Source organism: Microcaecilia unicolor, chromosome 4 (assembly GCF_901765095.1).
Source record: "Microcaecilia unicolor chromosome 4, aMicUni1.1, whole genome shotgun sequence".
Lineage (NCBI taxonomy): Eukaryota > Metazoa > Chordata > Amphibia > Gymnophiona > Siphonopidae > Microcaecilia > Microcaecilia unicolor.
In genome coordinates, this window is record NC_044034.1 from 233,174,126 (window position 1) to 233,190,750 (window position 16,625).

The following is a 16,625-nucleotide window of genomic DNA, read 5'->3' on the forward strand; positions in this document are numbered from 1 at the left end:
GGTTAAATCTGCCTGAATTTCTCACTGCTGTTCTCTAAAGGTTATATTAGTGTCAATGCCCTCACTTCTGGCTGTAGTAGGGAGAATGCACAGATCAGAGGGAAACAGCAACACAAATTATCAGGGCCGTGCCTAGGGTATCTGGCGCCCCCCTGCAGACTATCAGTTGGGGTGTGCACGTGCGCCCCCCCCCCCCCCCCCCGACCTGCCTGGCTCCAAGGTGCGTGGAAGAGCTGGGCGGTGCCAAAGAGCTGAGCGCTGCTCCTCCAAGCTGCCGTCTGGGGCGCAATGGAGGAAATGGCTGGGTTTGGCCTGCAGAGGAGGCTCTGAGCATACTTCTCATTCAGCCTGAGCCTCCTCCGTTTCATCCCCGATTCCCCGGCGCTTTAAATTTACCTCTCTCCGCCTCTGACGTCTGCACAGCGTCAGTGAAAGCGCTGCCTGTCTGACGTCTCTCCATCAGCCTTCCCTTCGCTCGTTCGTTCCCTCTGTGTCCCGCCTTCTTCTGACATCATTTCCTTGAGGGCGGGACACAGAGGGAACGAACGAGTGAAGGGAAGGCTGGTGGAGAGATGTCAGACAGGCAGCGCTTTCACTGATGCTGCGCAGACGTCAGAGCCGGAGCGAGGTAAATTTAAAATGCCGGGGAATCGGGATGGAGCGGAGTAAGATTTTTTTTTTTAAATAGAACTCGACGGCGCGGCGCCCTTGAAGGCAGGCACCCCCCTGCGACATTTACCGTGTTGGCACGGCCCTGCAAATTATTGTGGAACAGCATAGTGTAGAGGGCAACAGATGAAACAACAAGGCAGAGCCAGAATTCAAAGGAAGCAAATTTATTCAATGACCCAAGACAGCCCGTGTTTTGGCAAACACCTGCATCAGGGGTCAAGTAGTCATTCCAGTAGAACAGGCCAGAGCTTCCTAATTTTCAAGTTTACAGTGACAGTGTTAGATTATCCAATTTGCAATTTACTGCATATTGTGCCAGTTTACAGAACAAGATGCAGTTAACCTGCTGAATTCTGGCTCTGCCTTGTTGTTTCATCTGTAGCCCTCTATACTACTACTGGTCCTGTAGTAGGGAGAAGTCAGCTAGCCAACAGGAGAGAGGTGCATTTTTTTTTCCAGCAGTGTTGCTGAGGTCTATTCTAATTGTTGCCTCTTGCTGAACTCTGTATATCCTGCACCTGTCAGGAAAGGCTCCAGCAGGTCTATAAAAAGCTCCAGTACAGGAAAGCTCTGGAACCTTCAGTTTAGAAGGTGCTGAAAGTTGGTAGCAGCCTGGAAGGGCCTTACCATGTTAGAAGAGAAGGTTATTGTGGAAGTGGAGCCATTCCCTCTGAGTATTTAAGCCCACTACCTGCTATCCCACTGTGTCTTAGGTTCACCTCCCACCTCTGACTTTGGAACTACAGGGAAGTCCCTTCATATATGCCTGAAGCATCAGCCTAAGTGAAAGAATCAGCCAGCTCATACCTTCACCGGTTGGCCATTAAATGCACTTCTTAGAGGGCAAGGATTTAAGAAGGATCAGTGACAAGAAACAGAACTAAAACAGTTGCTGCCTTGTTTTAGTGGACAGGAATGGAGAACCTGTCCACCCTTACAAATCCTAAAGAAAGGAGCAAGAGTTCAGGTTGTGTTTCTGCTACAACAACTATCTGTACAGGGCTGAAATGTATCTGGAAAACTTAGGGTTAATATTTTTAGCATGAAAAAATGTAGAAAATGCCTCTAGGTTAAATGAGACAAACTTGCTGCTGTCAGCTTTTCCACTGACCTCAGGAAGGTCCTAATCAATGTGAACTGATTATTTTTGGAAGTTCAGAGGTCCCAGGAAGCAGAGTAGGACCTAATGCACCAGACACATATCTAAAAATAAGCATGGCTGTTGAAAGCTGTTCCTAAAGTTCCCAAGCTCCAAAATAACCTGTTTATATTATTTATAGTTAAGAAAATATTATGTATTAGACATGTTTTGCAGTCCTGAAAATAACCATCTGTATCCTATCAATCAGTCAGTCCTATTTCTTTTGTAATCTTGTTGACCTATTGATTTCATTGAACAGAACTGATTATTAGCTGATCTTCAGATGTAAGTTGTTTTTGCTTAATTGCTTATATAAACTGTATGCTCCCTTTGTAAGGCAAGAGAAGTTAATAGAAGATAACTGACTTTTGATAGCCAGTGGTCCTTCTCATGAGCTTTCTTCTTGCTAGCAATTTAATTCTCTGAATAAAAGGAAACCTAAACAACCACTCTGTTTTGAAGTGTTAAATCTATCATCCCAAATCAAAAATGTTTTGATTTGATTTGAGAGTAAATAAAAGCAAGAGAAAAAGGAAACCGATATGGTTCTCCAAGCAAGTGGCTGAAAAAATAAAGGCCAAAGAGTTGGCATTCCGGAAGTACAGAAAAGAAGAGGAACACAGAGAGGAATACCGGATAAAACTGAAAGACGTAAAGAGAGAGATACGTCTGGCAAAAGCGCAAGCGGAAGAACAAATGGCTAGAAATGTAAGGAGGGGTGACAAAAATTTCTTCAGGTATATTAGTGAAAGGAGGAAGACTAAAAAGGGAATTGTGAGACTGAAAGATGCTGTGAACTGCTATGTAGATAATGATGAAGAAAAAGCAAATTTGCTAAACAGATACTTTTGTTCTTGTTTTCACAGAAGAAAATCCTGGAGAAGGACCGCGATTGACTGACAAAAATACATATGAAAATGGAGTGGATATAGCACCGTTCACGGAAGATAGTATGTATGAACAACCTCAAAATCTAAAGGTGGACAAAGCCGTGGGACCGGACAGAGGTTCTGGCGGGTCCTATTAAAGATTTATTTAATAAATCCTTAGAGACAGGAGAGGTTCTGTGGGAATTTTATTTTAGTTACATTTGTACCCTGTGCTTTCCCACTCATGGCAGGCTCAATGTGGCGGGCAGTGGCGGGTTAAGTGACTTGCCCAGAGTCATAAGGAGCTGCCTGTGCCGGGAATTGAACTCAGTTCCTCAGGACCAAAGTCCACCACCCTAACCACTAGGCCACTCCTCCACTCCAAAGAGATTATGGCGGATGTGGTCCCTCTTCACAAAAGTGGTGATAGGGAAGAAGCTGGAAACTACAGGCCGGTAAGCCTCACTTTGGTTATTGGAAAAGTAATGGAAGCATTGCTAAAGGAAAGGTTAGTGAATTTCCTGGAAACCAATAAGTTGCAAGATCTGAGACAACATGGTTTTACCAAAGGGAAATCGTGCCAAACGAATCTCATTGAATTCTTTGACTGGGTGACTGGACAATTGAATCAAGGACGTGCTATGGACGTAATCTACTTAGATTTCAGCAAAGCTTTTGACACGGTTCCCCACAGGAGGCTCCTGAATAAACTAGAAGGTCTGAAGATAGGACACAAAGAAGTGAACTGGATTAGGAACTGGTTAACAGACACACATCAGAGGGTGGTGGTTAATGGAATTCGCTCGGATGAGGGAAAGGTGAGTAGTGGAGTGCCTCAGGGATCGGTGCTGGGGCCGATTCTGTTCAATATATTTGTGAGTGACATTGCAGAAGGGTTAGAAGGTAAAGTTTGCCTTTTTGCGGATTATACTAAGATTTGTAACAGAGTGGACATCCGGGAGGGAGTGGAAAACATGAAAAAGGATCTGAGGAAACTAGAAGAATGGTCTAAGGTTTGGCAATTAAAATTCAATGCGAAGAAATGCAAAGTGATGCTCTTAGGGAGTAGAAATCCACGGGAGACGTATGTGTTAGGCGGTGAGAGTCTGATATGTACAGACGGGGAGAGGGATCTTGGGTGATAGTATCTGAGGATCTGAAGGTGATGAAACAGTGTGACAAGGCGGTGGCTGTAGCTAGAAGGTTGCTAGGCTGTAAAGAGAGAGGTGTGACCAGCAGAAGAAAAGAAGTTTTAATGCCCCTGTTTAAGACGTTGGTAAGGCCCCACCTGGAGTATTGTGTTCAGTTTTGGAGGCCGTATCTTGCTAAGGATGTAAAAAGAATAGAAGCGGTGCAAAGAAAAGCTATGAAAATGATATGGGATTTGCGTTACAAGACGTATGAGGAGAGACTTGCTGACCTGAACATGTATACCCTGGAGGAAAGGAGAAACAAGGGTGATATGATACATTCAAATATTTGAAAGGTATAAATCTGCAAATGAACCTTTTCTGGAGATGGGAAGGCGGTAGAACGAGAGGACATGAAATGAGATTGAAGGGGGGCAGACTCAGGAAAAATGTCAGCAAGTATTTTTTCACAGAGAGTGGTGGATAATTGGAATGCCCTCCCGCGGGAGGTGGTGAAGATGAAAACGGTAACGGAATTCAAACATGCATGGAATAAACATAAAGGAATCCTGTTCAGAAGGAAGGGATCCTCAGAAGCTTAGCCAAGATTGGATGGCAGAGCCAGTGGGGGGAGGCAGGCCTAGTGCTGGGCAGACTTGTATGGTCTGTGCCCTGACAATGGCAGATACAAATCAAGGTAAGGTATACACAAAAAGTAGCACATGAGTTTATCTTGTTGGGCAGACTGGATGGACCGTGCAGGTCTTTTTCTGCCATCATCTACTATGTTACTATGATCCTGACATGATCATTAACATCATGCCTGGAAGGAAACTTTGCATTGAGATTTGTCCTGTACCCACATAAAGCTGCATAAGGTAAGAGCCTTGTTTTTTTTTTCGCTGCTCAGGAGTTCTCTCAATGTAAATGCTGAGTTCTAGTTGCAACTTAATGATTAACGGACAGTGCTGAAGTTAGAACGATCAGTGGGTTCCTTTTTTCAGAAATATATATTGCGTTTTTTTGTGTATGCCTTTGTGTCAGTTTGGGATTTGTGTTTCTAATCATTTATACTGGCATTTTATTCTTAAAATTTGAGTGGTAGCTTTTATGAGATACAATTGTTGCTCAGAATTGTTATAAAAAATGTTATTAAAAAGACATTCTCTGCTATCTGTGAATTATTTGTATTGACGTGCACTGCCATCTTTGGGTTGACATGAATATTACATGTATTTTTTTGAATTTCCCTTCTTTTTATTTGGTTTAAATTCAAGTGGTTTTAAATTTAATCTCAAGAAACAAAAGAAGCAACCTATAATATATAGGGCTATTTATATTTCATGACCTAAAGGAATTTGTGGGAAACAGAATCTTAAATCTTTTGTGAGTTGTTCATTGATTGGGAATATATGTGTAGACTGGATTCTCAAATTGCTTAAGCCATGGAAAGTCCAATGAGAGAAGGACTTAAAAGCTTAGTGGATCTAAGCTAATTTGGGTGGGAGCTAGATTACAGGTCTTATGAAGTCAAGATCTGACAGATGGGGCAAAGAAGGCTTTGTCTGATTCTTAAACAGAAAGAATAAAATTTGCACTCCCAATTTGGGAGGGGGAAACAGTGTCATACCTTTTTTTTTTTTAAGATTCCACTCAGCATATTAATTATGGGAAATCAGAAAAGTAAATCTGAGATGCCATTATTGGTTCAAGTGCCTCATGTGAGCACTAATTATGGTATTGAATCATGTAAATATTTGGATAAATGAAATAGTTCTACTAAAAATAATTTAGCTTTGTTTTTCCCACATAATGGATCCTTTAGCCATCAAATATTGGTGCATTTAAGAGAAATTTTAGAATTTTTTTTACCAGACCAGTGGACCCAGTATTTAAATGGTACAAGGAGTGTTTAAAATGTGATAAAGCACATGCTCTATCAGGTTTGAAAAATACAATGGAGAAAAACATTAATGAAGTTAAAGGTGAAATGGAAAAGAAATTAGCTGAGGTTAAAAATAGAGCTGATTATTTTGAAAAAAGATATACTTCTTTGTTTCCAGAACGTCATCCCACTGTCCCGCCTTCTGATTATCATGCAGAGGATAACACAGAGGGAGATATAGTAGATTTTTTTTCTGTCATGCAGAAGGGGGATCAGTGGCAGAAATCCTGATGCATTTCCATCTGATTCAGGAACAACACAGAAAATAAAATCATTTGCTTTTCCAGATACAGGGGACAAACCAATGTGACATTTAATGGAGTGGACAGAGCCTAAATCTATATAGGCTGGAGCATAGTTAGAATGAGTTGCACGAAATATAAAGATTTGATGATATGGACTGATCAGAGGCGTAGCAAGGTTTTGATCTCAGGGGGAGCAGACTTTTATAAAATAGGCGCCAGCTGGTGTCAGCTACACAGAAGTCTGTGTTGTTGCTCAGGGGCTGTAGCGGGCACTGATTAATAAAGGCTGTCTCTGTTGTGTCCTGCCTAGAAGGAAACAGTAAGTTTCATCAAGAGGCAGGATGCAGAAGAGATTCCTGGACTGGCCAGAGAAGGCAACCTGTCTTCTTAACTACAAAGTAAAAATATTCACATCGTGACCATCACCTCAGGAATAGCACACACATTCCTTCCACTGCTAGACACCTTGTTTAAATCAGATGGGCTTTTGTTTGTGTGGTGCCTCTACAGCATGTGAAGAACACTAGTCTGAAGCATTTTTATTTTGGGTGACGGCCCTTTCCCCAGAGCTTACTTTCAAATAGGGATAGACACTTTGTGAAATAACAGAAACCCATGCAAAAAGACACCGAAAACTTATACTGAAAACTTACCACACCATATCAGTCCTAACCCACTCAGCACTCAATTGTGGAACGGGCTGCCTCGAGAGGTCAAATTCACTCCTGATCACCCGACCTTCAAGAAGCGACTTAAGACCTTCCTTTTTGGCACAGCATACGCTGCGAGCCTGTCTGGTGCCACGCCCTTTTGATCCACGACTTTCTTAGTGATAAATTATTACCTCCCCTCTCTCCCTTTCCCTCCTCAGCTATTTCTCTCTCCCTCTCGTGACCTTGTATACTGTATTTTGTACTATTGTTTGCTTAATAACTATTGAACGCCACATTGAGCCTGCCCGTGAGCGGGAATACTGTGGGATATAAATGCCATAAATAAATAAATATTACACTGGGCTCTGGAGCACCAGGAATGGACTAGTGGTTAGGGTGGTGGACTTTGGTCCTGAGGAACTGAGTTCGATTCCCACTTCAGGCACAGGCAGCTCCTTGTGACTCTGGGCAAGTCACTTAACCCTCCATTGCCCCATGTAAGCCGCATTGAGCCTGCCATGAGTGGGAAAGCGCGGGGTACAAATGTAACAAAAAAAACCAAAAACCTACTATTGGGAAACTGGAACAAACTGCATTGTTACACATTCCTACAAAGATGCTACATGCTAGCAGAATCCTTCACCTCAGTCACACATGCAGAACATGGACAGACCCTCATCTATATAATATAAACCAATGGTCCATCTAGCCCAGTTTCCAACAGTGGCCAACCCAGGTCACAAGCACCTGGCAGAAACCCAAATTGTGACAAAATTCTATGCTACCAATCTAATACAGAATAGGGAGCCACAAAAAGAAAGAAAGAAAAAAGAAACCACCATCACCACCAACAACAAAAATTGAAATAGAGATCCCCCCCCCTTCTCTCTGCCCAAGGAAGCCAGACTTTATAAACAGTGCAAGGAAAGCAAGTTTGGTCCAGTAAAGATTAATTCAAAATAACCTGGGCCTTAGTATTACCATATTAAAAATGCGACCATACCATGCCTCTGTGGCTATGTTCCACTAATGTTAAACGATTAACTGGATTTCTCGAAAGGATTATATAAATGTAGGATGCATGACAAGGGACACAAACATACACTTATTTATTCAATACCACAATTCCTCATGTACAGCCACAAAACAACTTTTTAGGGTGGATAGTATTCCTATTTCATCGACCAAATAGAGGTAAGGGTTTTTAGTTTTGGCATAGGATAAGTCATCACAGGAATAAAATATAAGAAAACCAATGGATTGCATTAGGGGCTTATAAGCCCATTTATGTTTAAGCAAAAGAGATCTGCATGAAACAAAATATTTAATTCCCCAGGCCTTCTTAATAAAACATTAAAAACAGAGAAAAATGAAGGCAGATAAGCATTGTCAGACGTTCGTGGAACTCACCATCTTATCTCTGACAGTAACCAATACAGGTCACGTTTTCGCATCTTGTTCAAACTTCTTCTACTAACCTATAAATGTACTCACTCTGCTGCTCCCCAGTATCTCTCCACACTTGTCCTTCCCTACACCCCTTCCTGTGCACTCCGCTCCATGGATAAATCCTTCTTATCTGTCCCCTTCTCCACTACTGCCAACTCCAGATTTCGCTCCTTCTGTCTTGCTGCGCCCTACGCCTGGAATAGACTTCCTGAGCCCCTACGTCTTGCCCCATCCTTGGCCACCTTTAAATCTAGACTTAAAGCCCATCTCTTTAACATTGCTTTTGACTCATAACCACTTGTCTCCACTCGCCTCCACCTACCCTCCTCTCTACACATTAATTGATTTGTTTGCTTTATTTTGTCTACTAGATTGTAAGCTCTTTGAGCAGGGACTGTCTTTCTTCTATGTTTGTGCAGCGCTGCGTACGCTTTGTAGCGCTATAGAAATGCTAAATAGTAGTAGTAGTAGTATAAAGACCCATCCAGTCTGCCCATCCATGCCATCCACCCTCCCTTCTCTTAGAGATCCTATTTACTTGTCCCTAATCTTTCTTAAATTCAGATACAGTTTTAGTCTCCTCCACCTCCACTGGGAAGTTGTTCCACAAATTCACTACCCTTTCCATGAAGAAGTATTTTCTCAGGTTACTTTTTGAGTCTGTCTCCTTTCACCTTAATCCTATGCCCCTTCATTCCAGAGCCTCCTTTCAATTGAAAGAGACGTGCCTCCTGTACATTTGTGTCACACAGGTATTTAAATGCTTTATTACTAAGACCACTGACTATTTTAGTAGCCACTCACTGGACTGACTCCATTCTGCTTATATCCTTTTGAAGAAGCAGTCTCCAGAACTGTACACAATATTCTAAATGAAGTCTCACCAGAGTTTTATACCGGGGCATCATCACCTTCTTTTTCCTACTGGCCGTTCCTCTTACTATGCACCCAAGCACCCTTTTAGCTTTCGCGGTTGCCTTTTCTACCTGGTTGGCCACCTTAAAATCATCACATACAATCATAACTAAGTCCCGCTCCTCTTTTGTGCACAAAAGTTCTTCACCCCTTCAACTGTACCATTCCCTCAGGTTATTGCAGACCAAGTGCATGACACTATTTTTTTAGCATTAAATCTTAGCTGCCAGATTCTGGACCATTCCTCAAGCTTTGCTAGGTCCTTCCTTATGTTATCAAAACTATCAGAGGTGCCTATTTTCTATTTTAAAAGCGTTTCCATTAATTTACTTACCACAGAAGTCAGAATTATAGGTCTGTAGTTTCCAACCTCTTACTTCTGCTTTTGTGGAGGGACCACATCTGTTCTTCTCTAGCCCTACAGACCACTCCCGACCCTAAAGAACCATTTAAAAGGCTAAGGAAGTGGAGCTGCCAGAGATTCCCTAAGTTCCTCCAGTAACCTTGGATGTATGCCATCCAGCCCCATTGCTTTGTCCAACTTTACTTTAGCCAGCTCCTCATGAACTGGAGTGGAGGAGTGGCCTAGTGGTTAGGGTGGTGGACTTTGGTCCTGAGGAACTGAGTTCGATTCCCGGCACAGGCAGCTCTCCTTGTGACTCTGGGCAAGTCACTTAACTCTCCATTGCCCCATGTAAGCCGCATTGAGCCTGCCATGAGTGGGAAAGCGCGGGGTACAAATGTAACAAAAAAATTGTTGAGCAATTCCACCTTATCTTTATCAGCTTCTACATGCCCCCCCCCCACCCTTTCACCTTTGAGTCTCACACTGCCACTTTTGCACTTTCTCCTATCACTAACAAATATAAAAATGTCTTGTCCCCCAATTTTACCATATTGCTTTCCTGACTTCTCTTGGGATACACATACAGAAGACTTTTCCCCCCCAATCTGGGATGAAGGCATTCAAGGCTAGTTTGCCATGTGTCCCTATCCTGGAACAGAACTGTCGTATCTTTTTGTTCTGAGGAATGGCTAAAAGTTTTATCAAGGGTGTGCTCCACTCTCAAAATATGCTCTGAGCCAACTCCTCATCCAATCCCCTGTGTAGTTGCAACATAAGTGGCCCGAGGGTCATTCCGTGAGAAATGGCTCAGTTCCACACTCTGACATTTGGTCCCAGTGCAGGCAATATGCCCTGTTCCTCTTTGATTGTTGATCTAATACATTACAACCTGATTGTTTGTATCAGTATAATTTTGTTCACCAACCAATATTTGCCAGCCTTTAGAATGTTCCAGACACTCATTAGGTATCAGGAACTGGCCACTATATTTAGCTTATCTGTTGACAATTGCATCCCTCACCTGACTGCTCAATTCCAGATGTTTTGTGTTTCCTTGATTTCAGCAAAGGATCCTGTTCCACTTTGGTTGATGATATATTGCCGCTTTATTTCCCGTTTGAATGAAGCCTTTCTGTCCCAACATGATTTTCTTAAATATTCTGAAAGCGCTGAAGATAGCTCTCAGTTCCAGCATGTTGATTTAAGGATTGTATGTAGGCTCCCAAGCCCAAAGTGGATGCATCTGTAATGAGTGTTATTTTGTGTTACAATGGCTGGAAAGGCAAGCCCAAATCAAATTCTCTCAAACCTTTCACCATTTTTGCAGGCTCAAATCAAATTCTCTCAAACTTTCCACAATTTTGGACAAAGCCTGTGGCTACAGAATCAAGGGTCTCCCTCTTAACCACTATGACAAGTGAAAATGAAAAGGGCTATTTCACACAGATAGCTTAAGTGGAAAGTAGTGGTGGGCCCCATCGAATGGACATTAAGGTCAAACATCTCTCACAAAGCTGGTTATATGTACCACAAAACTTGGGAAAAAAAAACCTTGAAAAATATCAATTTTAATATTTAGACAACAGTGCAACACCATACATTAATCATAATTTTATAAAATCATTCTAAAAATGTTCTAGCACAGTAAATGTAATATTCTTTCTTCATCTGAAGAGCCCTGACAGCTATGATATTCTATTATTTTAGTGCAATTGTATCACACATCTTTCTCTTGCTCCTCCTCAAGAAGCATAACCAACCTGATAATCTTAAAAAGATTAAAAAAAAAACAATCAACCAACCATTAAATCCTATCACAAATACTGTCTTTATCAAACGCCCACTGAGGCAAATATATAATCAATCTCATCTCTATTCACATCTTCCACCAAACTTGTCTCTGCAAGGGGCTTTGCTGTGACACAGGTATTAAGACTTTTGTGTGAGGATTCCAAGAGCTGGAAACTGCTCTGTAAATGAGCACCATCAGTGCTTTCTGAAATGTCTGCACCGATGTGCTGAAAGCAGTAAGTCTTGCTGGGTGTTGAAATTCTGGCTCTGGATTTCTCCTGCATTTGGATCTTTCTTTTCTGGGGCAGCTTTAAAACACTCTGGATCCTGAAGTCACAAGTTTGCCGACAAACTCTTCGTAATCTGTGTTGCAGGAACTTCATTACAGACGCTTTAACACATCTCAGCTTCCTTTCCAAGCTTTAAAAATAGAAAATAGAAAGCTGAAACAATTATATAATATCAAATCTCACTTGAGTAACACCAAAAGAGAGACTTCAAGAACTATCTAAAAAGTTTGAATAGGATATCCTGCACTGCTCATCAATATTTTTCAAAGGAATTTTATTGGAGAAGTAATTTCAGAACAGAAGTTCATTATTTGATCTTTGTTATGAGCTATTCAACCTCAAATGTGTTCACTATTTGATAAAAGCCAACTCTGGTCACAACTATCTGCAGTTCTTCATTCTTTCCAATAGAATGTTGAAAGAAATTATACATAGGGGGTCAAGAATGTCTGTCCAGATGTCTGGGGGCACTTACCGCAGCATAGAGTAGTTTACTGCAGGACACGCTCAAGTGTCCTGTGGTAAATTCCAAATCAGCACACACTAAAAAAATATTTAACTTTCATTGGAGAGGGTTTGTCTAGAGTTAGAGAGTAGGTATTACTGTGCTACTCAGCACAATTACATTACCGCGGCCCTACAAAATAAGTGTCAGTAAGTGCTCATGCGGTAATTCGTTTTAATGGCCATGCACTAAAGGCAACATTAGCGCATGGCCATTAGGAGAAATAGAAAAATTGACAGCCTAATTAACCCCCCCCCCCCCCCCCAAAAAAAAACAAAACCCTTAGAGATGTGTGGTTAATTTTGCTTCCACAAAAAATGGTATGCTAATCCTTCTTTACACATCTGTTATAGCAAAATTCACATTAATATGAAATTTACATAAAGTTTACTAACACAAAGGGCACTTTTGTGGTCACTTCAGAAAAGGAGAAATTATGATTTACCTGATAATTTTCTTTCCTTTAGTGAGTTACACTGTTCTGTACTAATCCCTTCTTACTAGCAGGTGGAGGTAGAGAAAACTGAATTCTACCAGTGACATCACTGGTATAAGCTAGGATGCTCCTTGGAACAATCCAGTATGCATCTACCTAAGCAGCATAAGTTTCTCTTTTATAATGCACTCATGCCCCATCAAACACTGCAGCTGCAATGATAATCAAGTGAGCAAAACACCAGATTGGAACTCATTACCCTGCATATACCAGGATACAGAAATATCATGGGAATCCCACATTGCTGCCAATCAGAAAAGAAAAAAAAAATTAAAGGAACTGACAAGGAATCAAAGAGCACACCTAGAACCCAGAGCCAAGGTCTCCCAAGGGCAGGTTGTAGAACAGTGTAGCTGACTAAAGGAAAGAAAATTATCAAGTAAAACACAATTTCTCCTTTCTTTGCATCAGCTCCACTGTTCTACATTGATGGGATGTACCAAAGCAGATTTACTGGAAGATAAGGCCCCCCCCAAATGACAGCTCTGCCAAAGTCCAAGTGGACGCTGGCCAACACATCCCATCTGTAGTCTTTAGCAAAGGAATGGAGTGATGAAGAAGTCGCCATCTTGCAAATCTCCTCAGGGGCCACCACCCAGGCCTCTGCCCAGGAAGCAACCTGGGCCCCAAAAGAGTAGGCCTTCGGCCTCTGAGGCACTGGACGGTTCTTGCATATGTAAGCAAACTCAAAGGCCACCTTAATCTGCCTCACAATGCAGGCCTTAGAGGCTACCTGGCCTTTCTGAGGGCCATGGAAAAACACAAAGAGGTTCAGGTACTGGAGAAGTGTCCTGTGGACATCTAGCTTGTGCAGCATCAAGTTCACAGGAGGGCAAGCAGACTTCCTAATTCACACAGAATGGAGACACTACCTTCGGCAAAAAGGAGGGGACGGTATGCAAGGATACCAAGTCCTCCATAAAAGGAAAAATATGGGTCTTGACCTGCAGGTCAGAGACCCTATGGGCTCAGGTTATAGCCACCAGGAACACTGTCACCAGGAAGCCTATGACATGGCACAGAGGACCTGATTTAGGTCCCATGAAGGAAAGGAAGGATGAAGTGGGGATGCAGATGCACCACCCCAATAAGTAACTGGGCCACCTCTCTATGCAGGGCCAGAGAAGTGCTCTTCACTTTTCCCTGAAAACTGGACAGAGCAGCGACATGAACCCTCGGGGAGCTCATAGCCAGTCCCTGATCCAGGTCTTGCTGCAGAAATCCTAAAATACTGGGGCCTCACACAGTGGCACTAAGTGCGACTGGGGGTTGCAGAACGAAGCTCCATGCTCAGCCAGGTATGGTCTAAGACTGTGAATCTGGGAGCAGTAGTTAGGCTCGACAATGCTGTGTGGTCACAGCCAGTAGAGTGGGGAGCTAGGCCAGGGACCGGAGCACCAACAGCACCACCTACCGACTGCTGAATGTAGAGAAAAATACTGGATTGTTCTAGGGAGCACCCCAGTGTATACCGGTGATATCACTGGCAGATCTACCTCCACCAACTGGTAGGAAGGGATAACAACCCATCAGTACAGAACAGTGGGGTTGACGTGAAGAAAGCATGCTTTGTGTAAATAAATATAAAATACTGAAATACTTGTGTTTTTGTGAGGTTTTAGGTGTTTTGCATTTATTCTCATTCAAAACACACTTTGGTTTTAAAAAATCTGAATGAAAAATGAACTTGTTACATTTGTATTTTCTGATCCATTAAATCTTAATCGTGCAAATTTAACATAAATGTGATATATACCAATACCCGGATGGGAAAATTGCCGCAGTACTCCTGTGAGTTTGCCGTGGCACACTGGGATCCTACGGCACAGTTTGTGAACCACTGAACTAAAGTATACAACTGATGTTCTAATTCCACCTTGAGTAGAATGAAACCCCCTCCTTATCTTTTTGTACTCCAACTTGAAAGGCTAAACAGCCTGAGATCAATATCCCTACACTATTAGTTGTTTTTTAATTATTATTATTATTTTGAGGCTAATTGAAGTATGGGAAATTTTTTATTCAAAATCAACGAAACGGCGTATTTCCAAAATATGGTCTTAGGTGGTTTTGGAAATAAGCCCTTCAGTTGTTCATAAGATTACAAGAAGTGAGTTTCCTGTATAAAGCCTACCTCCGTATGGAGGCGCTCAGCTTTGTTAAAAGGAGGTGGCACTTTTGCAGTGAATTGAGATCCCAAGCATTTATAGACACCACAGTAAAGTATCTAATCAGTCATGCGTCAGATAATGATTTGATTGAGTTATTTGAATTTATACTCCACTTTTACCCAAAGTGGAGTACAACAGTAACATACAAAAAACACACTCAAAAAAAACCCACCAACCACTGACAATATACAGCACTACAGGCAAAATCAGTCAATCAATAATTCTAAAGGTTATGAAGTCATGCTCCAAGGTTAGCTTATAACAACAAATGTTGTTTCTGTGGTCTTTTAAATGCCATCAAGTTCTTCTGCCTCCTGAGATTCACGGCAGTTTATTCCAATCTGTTGGACTGGCAATGGTGTAAATCCTCTTCTGTGTATATTCCAATCGCAGGAGCTGAAACCATGGCACCTCCAACAGAAGACAGTCCTCCAAGCAAAGGGCTACCTTGTTCTATACCAGTGAAGATGTTCAGTCAACTATTGAGATGAATCCTGGTATAGACTTTGATGAGTCAACACTAAAAGTTTGAATCTAATCCACTCTCCTAATGGTAACCAATGTAGTTAAGGAATCAATGTTGCTCCCTTTCTTAAGAAAGCAACATGATCATATTTTGACAGGCCATAAAAGAGACAACTGTAGAATTTTGTACAACTTGTAAAGAATACATACATATAGCTGGCAATCCAACATACCCTATATTACAATAATCAAGACTAGACAATATCAAACTTTGCAGCATTCTTTTCTCTTACTTATCGCTCGTTCTCCCAGTCATGCAATGAATTCCAAATTTACCCCACTGATTGTATTTATGCATATATTTGGCCATTTTACTATTGTCAAGTTGTTAAAATTGAAGTTTTATGTTAAACTGTACCTACTGTATACTGCCTTGGGTGAATCTCTTCATTAAGTGGATAATTAATGAATTACTAAATTAAATTAAATGTTCTGACACTACTGATCTGAATTTTCATAAGAATATAAGTGTTGCCATACTGGAACAGACTGAAGGTTCATCAAGCTCATTATCCTGTTTCCAACAGTGGCCAATCCAGGTCACAAGTACCTAGCAAGATCCCAGAACAGTACAATATATTTTATGCTGCTTATCCTAGAAATACACAAATTCATAAAAGGAGAGCGCATTGACACAACAGGAATATACTATATGTATATATATATATATGTATATGGGACGTCTCATACAGTCACGCGGACACTTGTATGTGTCTGGCTTGTATTGAGCCAATATATTTGTGACGACATATAATCATTGACTGCCCCCAACCTCCTATGGTGCACAAAATTTGCTTTCTGTGAAATTCCTTGTGTTCAATTTTAAATATATGTGCCTTAATATCTCACTGTGACCATATCACTTTTTTTGTAGTTATTTTATGTGCACTCATGGGGTTCTGAGTCTTTAAAACCTTTAACTCTGTTGTAGTCAACTAAAGCAATGCAAGTAGGACAAATATGTATATAACTTATCTCAATCTCCTTTGGAAGCTACGGGTCACTTGTGTTGCTTTAAATCCAACAATTGGTGTGTCCCTCGCGCTTCACTTATAGAGTCTTGATCAGATCTCCGAGATCAGTGCCCACTGATCTCGGAGATCTGATCAAGACTCTATAAGTGAAGCGCGAGGGACACACCAATTGTTGGACAGCCATTTTATTTTGATGCCGAAATAATATTTAAGATGCAAACCTCTTCCCTGATGAAGAAAATTCGAAACCTGGCCAAGTTGGCGGAGGTTTGAAGTTGGAGAATCAATGTTAAATACAGCTATTTAAAAGCTAAGTTATATTTATATTTATTTGATTTATTTGATTTGCAGTTCATCATTTGAGAAGTTTGAACTTACTATATAAAGACTTTTAGATTTGGTTAATTAAAAAGTAATAAGAAAACGGGTGGAATTATGACGAGTTAAACAGCACCATCACTATATTGAAAAATGATTGGATGGTTGCGCTGTTAAAAATTCTGAATAT

General features: G+C 41.4%; 1 protein-coding gene across 2 annotated transcripts in view; it reads right to left on the reverse strand.

The window, feature by feature from the left end:
• The window catches only part of NEPRO (nucleolus and neural progenitor protein), a 108,879-nt gene that overhangs the window by 39,151 nt on the left and 53,103 nt on the right, over positions 1-16,625 (reverse strand). Inside the window, exon 9 of one of the 2 annotated variants that reach the window (XM_030201324.1) lies at positions 10,916-11,576. The exons of the other annotated variant lie outside the window; for it this stretch is intronic. Within the exon in view, the coding sequence (XP_030057184.1) occupies positions 11,198-11,576 (379 nt within the window). The 3' untranslated portion in view covers positions 10,916-11,197. Of the gene's footprint in view, positions 1-10,915; positions 11,577-16,625 lie in introns of those variants that run through there. 2 annotated transcript variants of the gene reach the window in all.